The following is a 9818-nucleotide window of genomic DNA, read 5'->3' as shown; positions in this document are numbered from 1 at the left end:
ATTGTTAATTTGGCAAATAGCTATAAAAATCTATTGACTTTTAGTTATATTATAAAGATATCCTTTATGATTGGTTACCACAAAGATATCTTTACCAGCAAATATTCCTTTTCTGTCTTACGATGGTGTACAAAAATGAGAAAGTGTTTGAATACAAGATATTATCCAATAGTCGGTAATGCTTATCTCTGTTTAACAGATACTACTGATTACACTATATATATATAATTATGTGATAATACTTCTATACTTTTGTTGTTGATACAAGTGTATACCAATAGTATGAGTATCCTCCCTTTATCCACGTCCATGAAATTTTGTCTAAAAGATCTTAAAAATAGTTTACATGCTTTACTTGTAATTGCTGTTTCTATTCAATAATTATTGCAATGTGTTTTGTCTTTAGAGGAATAAAAAATAATCTTAACTTCAGAATTATTGTTTGTTTACAACGATGTTTGGTACAGTTGTTTGCATTTTTAACATTTTTGATCGTAGTTATTGACAGTGAACCGGAACGTAATCATGATTAGATGAGACTCAAAGTATGTGTATGTACAGAATCAATCACATCCTCGATACTCCAGGGGTTTGATCACTTACGATCTCTACACCCCTGAACTATCTCATAGTAAATTTGGAGGTAGCTCAGCGGAAAACAGCTGAACCAAACACAGGTCTGCAAAGACATGTGAAGACTACAACTTCAAAGCCACACTCAACCAGTGTACCTCTATACGGTTCTTTTGATGTATATCAAACGATTAAATTACCTGTTCTATTCTGTTGCCTCCAGTTTTACTATGTGATAGGCACGGGGTGTAGAGATCGTATGTGATCGGAACCCCTGGGGTATCGAGGATGCACCAATCATCGATCACTGCGGTTATTAAAGGTATCGCGATAATTTTTGTGTAATCCCTGTTGTAATATTGGACAATGAAAATTATAAAAATAAAGTCGATTGCTATCAGTATAATTGTAAACTGTTTAAAAACAACACAAATTCGGACATAATATCAACAAAAATTTATTATGCAAAGGAATCAACATTTGCAACATAACTGGAGAATTAATGCCGACAAGTTATCGAAAGCTCGTTATGTATAAACACTATTGCTGCAATAAAAATCTGTCTTTGCCACTAACTAACCGCGAAGATGGAAGAGCTTCCAGAAGCAGAGGAGCTACAAATCAAGTGATCGGAAGTTGAATCGTATCAGTCTTTGGTTACCATTACGTTGGTATCATCGCCCCTAGTCTACGGCTGGCTGAACTGCGACACGTATCACCGGACAACAAGTGAGGTGTGTATTCAATCAACCGTCCTAAATATATCCAAAGGCTGTTTATAAACATTTGTGATGATAAGGAAAATCTGTTTCTGTTATTATCCAGTGCCAGTGACTGTGTGGTCAGTGTAATAGGTGCTAGTAGGTAACATTGATGCTGCTTAAGGATTTCGATTTTAATTAAGATTTCTATTATTTCCTTACTAGAATATACCCAATCAGATCACTGTGTGCAAAGATAATTGTAGAAGAGGTGTCATTATACATATCTCGTCAGTATTCCCAACATTAAATATCAGTCTGATCAACAGTGAGAACCCCGACGTACCAACCTTGATATCTTACCAAGATTTGCCTTTAAAACATGATTGCTTTTTATAATAAAACATATAATTATAAGGACGGGCCATGACTGTGATTACTAAAGTCTACAAGAGGACATGCTTACACAATAATGCACGTGTACACTTGTGAATTAGGTTGATAAGCATACCTAGCTAGCACATTTGAATACCGATTTAGTTAAATAGAATTACTAATTAAACGTTTTAAATCCGTTTGTATTGAAAAAGTAAACAAGCATAAAAAGTTATTTAAAGCAACGTATTGATTTGAGCGTGAATTACAAGGTAATAACATCAATATTGCAGAATGTATGTTTGCAGTATAAAGTCTTGATAAGTTGGTTTCTATATTTTCAATTAAGGTATCGCAGTATTCAACAGATTAATTTATGTTAAATACATTTTTTCTCATACATCTGTGATAGATAGGCCAGTCCAGGTAGTAAACTGCGCTTAGTACATGGGTTTTGTACGTATTATTTTTAGTATAATAGTATTACAGTCTTATTGTGACATTACAATGATGACGTTTCGTCCATTATGACATCACTATAAATGTCGATCTCAAATGGTCAACCCAGGAGCAGAACATTTTCAGGATAAGTTCTCATAAATGATGTGACTGAGAATAATACTCAGTCCTATTATGGGTATGGGGATATATTACCCTCAATAAATTAGGTAAAATCCATGAGAATTTTACGCATTTTAGTAATCAATATTAGATGTAACATCCCTTTTTTTGGTAATTGAAGTTCATACCATAAAAGAAACTGAAAAAAAACACTTGTCACTGTGCTCGGTTTTGATCTGTGGGGAAGATACACATTTCACAAAATATTGGATTTTATGAGAATTTTGCCTTTTTGACCATATTATATGATAGATTAAAGCCATGATTTCCTAATTAGATGCTTGATATAGATGGATTTTTACAGAAGTTATTTTGGAAGTTATTGTATAGTGGTCTTCTTTAAAAATAAAATTAGCAGTAATGATTAATATTACTCAGAATTTTCTCAGAATAACAACATATGCTACCCCTACCCCTTTTAGCTGCAAAATCCACCGTTTTTAAGCCATTTTGCCATATTCTACCTTTTTAAAACACAGTTCTGGTGTTAAACTTTTAAAAAATATTTTGCATATCAATGAGGAAAAGATTCCTCTTTCTAATCCAGACAGAAAAATAGGGGGTTCGTGTGCTTACTTTTTTCCCCATTTGAATATTTGTTTTTTTTTTTTCAATATCTTATGTGTAAAAAAGTAATAGCTCTCCATTAAAAAATAAAATGACAAAAGGGTACCATTTCAAATATTAATGCTTAATATTTTAATTGCCATGAACCTAGTTAAGATTTTCAGCAAAAATTAATTCGATACAGCTAAACATGCTGGCGTAGTAATGGCTTGAGTAAAAACAAGTTCAGCAAAGACTGGTAAAAAGTAAACTGTACTCAATGCGAAAAAAGGATATATTTTCATAATGGCCGCCAAATTGGTAATTTAAAAAAAATATAAAAAAATCTACTAAGAATAGAAATGTTTCTTTTGACTAAATTTGCAACTGACAACATGCTACAGATATTGATGAATTTTAATTTTTAAAATTTCTTTGATCTATGTCTAAACGAGACTTCAATGGGACTGAAACCTTAGTGGTGTACATCCTTAAGTATAATAAGTAAATTAAAGAAGATAAGTAAATTTACAGATTCCCTATTGTTATAACACATAAAGAACATAAAACCACAAACACAACAAAATAAATTAAGTTACAATGATAGCAGCACTTTGTTAATAACGTACCTAACGACAGAGGACAATTATGGCATTGACATCTTTATGTTATCTATTTTCACGTGTTTCAATTTTTACAAATAGAAAATGACGTAATCAACAAATTGTATACTGCCTGTTATGATTTAAAAGTAATTCAGTTAGCGTTGCCAACTTTTAATAGAAAATATAATATTTTCAAAATCAAGGAGTTACTTCCCCTGAAACATATACAGTACCACTTACAGCTACTATAACACACAGTGCTATGTAACACACAGTAAATGAGGGAGCTATTAAAACATTTCAGCACAAATGAAGCACTTTTATACAGACGTACTTAAATACTCAGAAAAAATTACAAGCGTTCAGTTTGTTTAGAAAGTAACTTCCAGAAAGAAACTTTACATTGCACATGGCCATGCGTATAAAACGTCATTATTTTGTGCGTATTCTTGCGCGAAGACAACGTCGTCTTGCAGCCTCCATCACATCACGTGGCACAGACCGAACGTAGCTTCTCCGTTCAGGTGAAGGACTTCGAGGACGATTTGGTGTGCATGGAGCATCCAATATGAGTCCCCTCCGATTTGAATATTTGTGTTCTGCTGGCGGCAGTGGAAGCTGGGCGTTCAATGGTGGCTCACTGCGTGGCGTAATGATATGAATCCTAGGGATTTTCAGTCCTAATTCACCATTAGAAACATCTCGTTCCTCACCGTCCTGAGATACATCCGACTCGTTGGTTTCCCTGTTTTCTTTGCCCGGAGACATTTTATACCTCGTCATTGAACTATCCATTGATAAGTCTATCACACCATCATACGATTCTGGTGATGTGTTTACTTCTGACCGAGGCCGCTTACTTAAATCTAAAGATCCGTCAAGCCGCGGAGTCAAAGGTCGCTTCCGCGTTGATAAGTCATGCGCGGAAGAATGAATGTCTGATAGATCTGGACATGATGTGACACTGCTCGCTCTTTCTGAGTATGAAACACAATGAAGGACTGTTTTATCATGTTTCTTCAATGCTTCTGAATCACTAGAATCGCTAAATTCTGATTTTATCTTAGGGTTTCTCGGATGATCCATATCATTTTTATCAGCTTGCGTGCGTTTAGTGGCAGATTCTTCCATTTCTTTTTTCTTCTCTTCCTGTTTCTTGTTGTAAACTTCCATGATTTGTTCCATTTTTAATGGTAGTGGTAATGGCACTGGGAAGGGTACTGGTAGAGGGAACGGCACGGGCATAATCATAGTCACTGGTGGTATACCACCGAGATATTGCGATCCCTGTCTATATCCAGCTCCCACTAAATTCGGGTCAAACCCAAAGTTCCCTATATTTTGTATTCCCGGCAGTAACGGTGCTGTACCAGACGCCTTTTGCGGACACTTAGGACTACCAACCGACATTGATGTACCACCATGTTTCCCTGAATGTGTGTTTGGAGTACATGATGGCGATGAAGAGTCTGGGGACAAGGCCGGTCTGTTTGGTGTCGGTGTAGAAATCCGGCTATTAGGCGGACGGAATTCACCATCTACGTTAGGGATTTGTCCTCCGGGTAAAAGTCCAGGGACCGGAGGCATATACCCGCCGTAAAACCAGGGTGGGAACGGACCCATAGGGGGAATCCCTGGTCCAAAAGCACCCCACAGGTGTGGGGGAATCAAAGGCATCGACGGGTACCCTGGATGGTTGGCGAACACAGGAGTAGGCTGAGCCGACGATACTGCTGCAGGGGAAGGATCCGAAGACGCAATCTGTGGACTTGCTAAACCAGCGGAGTCCTTCGAAGAGGATCGACGGTGCCTGTCACGCACCATTCTCTCCATTGTACTCCGAGAGCGATCTATGTCACCGTGAGAGTGAGCTTTGTAAGCATCACTTCTCCATTCCGACTTACTAGAATGCTTCCTTATCTTTTCTCTGTCTTCACGATGACCGTCTCTATGACTGTGTCCCGACTTTTCCTTTTGACCTTGGCTTTCGCGATGGCTTTCCTTATGACTAATTTTATTACTGTGAATTTCGTTTTGGTTATCTTTGTGAACTTTTATCTCTGGGGTCTTGCTTTCACTCTTTTCGTCTGCTGACGTTGAATCTTTCAACCATAAATCTGGAGTGATCAAAATCTGTCTGTCTGGACTTTTACAGGAAGACACATTCTCATTTTGAGTCTGAATTTGTTGTAAATGTTCCTGTGTTTCCTTACAAAATATCTTCATTTTATATTGATTTAAACATTTTGCACTACAAAACTGAAGTTGCTGTTCGCCATCTTGAAAGTCCACATAGTTCACTGTATGACGAACATGTTTACACCAATCACAAACTCTGTTCTTTTTGAAAGATGCGCGTCGACACTGAGTAAAACACACTTCGCTACAAAAGGCCTTTGTCGTAGTAGAGGTCTTCAGAGTGAACAGTTTAATCCCTGGTTTCTGACACCATGCGCACGTGATATAGCCGCTAGGTAGAGTCCCGTCAGGGGCACCTGTCACAATAGATAATACTAGTATAAAATGGGGATGACGTTATGATGCAATTTATAATACAAAATCAACGTACCTTTCTGACCAAAATAATCCTCCTGTCCTGTCAAATAGATACCGTAGTGTATTCAATAAGGACGCACTAGACAAAGTGATAGAGGATGCTTAGAGAAATATTCTTAGTTACAATATAATAACCGATATATTGTTTACGTAAAACACTGATTCTAATGGTAATTATGCTAAACTAACCACGTCAGCAGACCTGAAAAACCAGATAATGTACAGGTTTCCAACACGTACAGACATTAATATAACGGTCAATGTGAATGAGTATAAATTGATTAGTCCCACCTACACGTGACGTCATTAGACCAGCCACCGCTGCACGGTGGTGAATTATAGTCATAAAAAGGTATAACAATGCGTATTGTATGAAATGCCATCAGTAAGTCACTAGTGGGGTATCACATTGAATGTTGTTCACTAACTAAGAGCAGGTTTGAAATCCGAGTCAATATCATATTGAATTTAATAGCGTTTTAAAAGATTGTATTTCGACACACAAATATCAATTATTGTCAGAATCCGAATTAGCCTGCAAAATGGTACACACATTAAAATAATAAGTTTGATATGTCCATGTTTTTCAAGCACTCAAACAAATATCAATGTCAAAGTTAGAAGTAACAGCTTTTACTGTATTATTATTTGTAACAACCCAAAATATCTAAACCCCTGAGATCAATATGATTTGTGTTACAATTGTAGTAGTGTTATTTTACAAAGGACCCGTTGAAATAACTCAAGGTAGCCCTTGCTATTTAGCTGTACATGAACAGTCTACTTGACTTATACATAAACGCTAGTTATTTGTGATTTGGTTATCTTCGATTAATAGCTTTGTATTATGTCGCAGATATATTAATTCTGTATAATGATTACAAACTGTTATTTACTTGAGAGGCTAACCAATATCGGTCTATTATAGAATGTGAAACCCATCCGTATTATGTGCGGTTTTGGCCTGGAGGGAGCAGAGAACAATAACGGAGGGATTCGGTTACTAGAGCGGCGGAGACTTTGATACTACAGAATACGTCAGTATATAGCGCTGTAGATGGTTAACGTCGGACTAAAAGTCTGAACTTTAACGGAGACAATAGTTAAACAATACAAGGCATATCTGTTCCATTTAATTGTAGTAGGAAACTTCTTCACGTTTATGTGGTGAATACCCAGGGGATATAACTATCGCGTGAGGTTCGATCCCTGTCACCTGATACTCGGCAGTGTAAAGGCACAGATGCACGGTCTTTCTGTGTTAAGGACTCGATCAAGACATCCTACACCCCCTATCGATTGGGTGGATTCGAAATTGCTTGATTTGATTTAAATCGGGTGCCTTTTGAAGGATTACATTGCAGCTATAGAGTTACAGGGCCATCAGAGGCAGTTACGGACCTACGTCCGCTGGAGAGGAAAGGGGTCTCAGGTGTCCTCGTAATTAGGCGGTGTTGTAATAGAATCAATGTCCTAACTAAACAGAACAAGGAAATCGTTATTATTCAAATATCGCTCACCTGATGCTGTTTCATAACAGAACGAATTATCTCCGTCAACTAGTAGAACCCCGCAACTTTTCGAGTTAAAATCAATGACTGATACGGAAAACCAGTTGCATTATAAGTTTGATCTGACCTTTCACGTTGTATCTTATACTTACACAGACATGATAATTATAATTTAAATTTTGTGTGGTACGCAGATGATACAAAATGACCTGTTTGATACTATTGATTTTCAAATTTATCTGAGTTACGCAATATCAATGTACATGATGTATGTACAATGAATAGAGAAGATGGCACCAAAACATTTGTTTTATGGATTTAAGTACGATCCTATTGCTTCGGATAAATAGGGATAGGATTTGTCTCGCGTGCTAAGATTGTTATATATAATTTCATTGATAATTACTTCCTCGTTCAGTATACTGTTGACGCTCCCAGACTTACAATACATAAAAGGTCTTTCACCTTCTAGATGCAACAGTGATGAACAGCTTTTATTTGTTTTTAATTTAATGTCTATGATCCTATCCCAACACTTCTACTATAAAATGAGGTTTTAGATGACTAATAGGATGCTAACTTCTACTGATCAAATGGATTTTGTAAAGATGCTTCAATCTTGACGAGAAGATATATTTGAATGGTCTCACATTTCACATAATTACTTGTAGATTTGGCCTGGTATTTATGTAAACAACGTAATATGATTAGTATCCTCAGTATAAACCCCCTGTCCAGTAGATGAATTCACATTTAGTTTGTAACAATAATACCTTTGTGGATATTTTAGTTAGTATGCTTTAATTGTTTTACAGAAATTAACTCGCAAACTGCCCTCTGTTATTTGTTTTGTTGTATTTGTAACCGTGTAATCCATTACTTGCTCTACAACCCAATGATTCGTGATTATATAAGATACATGTATCTACTATCACTTTGCTTATTTAACACAAAGATAACATAATTGTCATAGGTTTGACTATGAAACTCTTATTAACTATAGCTGTACTTTGTCAGTGGAGAACCGTCGAATATTGTTTATTTGCTTGAGAAAATACTGAAACCCTGAAATGCAGATTTTTGCTTTCGTTTTAGCGAACACCATTGTGTTTGAAAAGTAAACCCCATATCAAATCACTTGAATTGTTGGCAGCCTGATAGCACAGAGTTACCATGTCAACACGTTCGCGGTGTATTAATCTGCTACAAATTGATTGAAAAGTGGTTGAGGTTTTGCATTCTCTTGTTCTTTAACAAATAAACGATATATACAATACCCTGTACTGCGCACCTGCGCAATGTGACTCGCAGGTGAAGTGTGCAAACGTACCTGTAAGTCCGTGTTTCTTTGTGAGAGCGGATACGAGGTTTCGGTGCTGGGCAGCTAGACTAGACTCACTGTTACTTCTACCTGGGAAAATAATAAATATAACATAAAATAGAGCAATGTTTCCAGTATCATAATAACTGACGAACATTTAAAGGGGCTGACGAGTGGATGATAGATCCGGTCATAAATGAGATTTAAACTAGGACAAACTGACAAATATAATTAAAGTGACACGAAAATTATTTTTGGGAACATTCTGCTAGTAAAATTAACCGGAAAAAATACGATAAGTACACAGAATTATGTGTCGTAAACAAATCGAAATTATCCATATTAGTCCAGTTATACTCACAAATGTTTCAGATCAAATATCAACTGAAGGTGTCTATTCCGAGAAATTTCATACCTAATGAGAATTGTGTCACGTATCGACACACCAACCGTTATAATAGATCCCAGCTTATAAATAGACGGGGATATGTAATCTAGCATATAACTGTGGGACAGTTACCGGTGCCTTTAACAGAAACTGATAACGGACCGATCGTAAAGATCGATAATTAAAGGTGACCTGTCGTTTTACTGTAATTGTCACACATTGGCTCTTTGAGAAGAACAATGTGCACAGGTAGAACACCCGAGTGTACATTTCTGTTAACATTGATGGATAGGCCTTGTGTGTTAGACCATGGTGTATAACAGAAATAACTAATATTAACACCAGTACATTAAACATACAGAAACCAATGGTTAAACTGATCAAAGCAGTGCACTACATAAAAGTGCTATTTTGGACTGAAGAAGGCCCTATAGTGTCTGAATATATATTCCATAGAAATGATTTTGATTTTACTTTTATTTTGGCCTTTTATTTCGGATTATTAATATACCAGCTTTATACCGTTTTTATCTCATTATGATGAATAAAATCAGACTCATGAAACCGCAATCACATCATATTAGTAATTAAATTAAGTCTGTAGGTTAAAGGACAGTTAAA

At 36.3% G+C, this 9818-nt stretch overlaps 1 protein-coding gene across 2 annotated transcripts in view; it reads right to left on the bottom strand.

Annotated features, from left to right (window-relative positions):
- Positions 1 to 1014: 1014 nt before the first annotated feature.
- LOC138307639 (sine oculis-binding protein homolog) overlaps positions 1015 to 9818 on the bottom strand; it is a 32886-nt gene continuing 24082 nt past the window's right edge. For both annotated transcript variants that reach the window (XM_069248454.1, XM_069248461.1), the window contains exons 3-4: positions 8819 to 8899; positions 1015 to 5916 (exon numbers count right to left, since the gene is read on the bottom strand). In XM_069248454.1, coding sequence (XP_069104555.1) covers positions 3854 to 5916; positions 8819 to 8899 — 2144 coding nt within the window. In that variant the 3' untranslated portion in view covers positions 1015 to 3853. The remainder of the gene's footprint in view (positions 5917 to 8818; positions 8900 to 9818) is intronic.

Source organism: Argopecten irradians, chromosome 1 (genome assembly GCF_041381155.1).
Source record: "Argopecten irradians isolate NY chromosome 1, Ai_NY, whole genome shotgun sequence".
Classification (NCBI taxonomy): Eukaryota; Metazoa; Mollusca; class Bivalvia; order Pectinida; family Pectinidae; genus Argopecten; species Argopecten irradians.
Note: the sequence above shows the minus strand (reverse complement) of the source record. Positions and strands in the feature narration are given on the sequence as shown.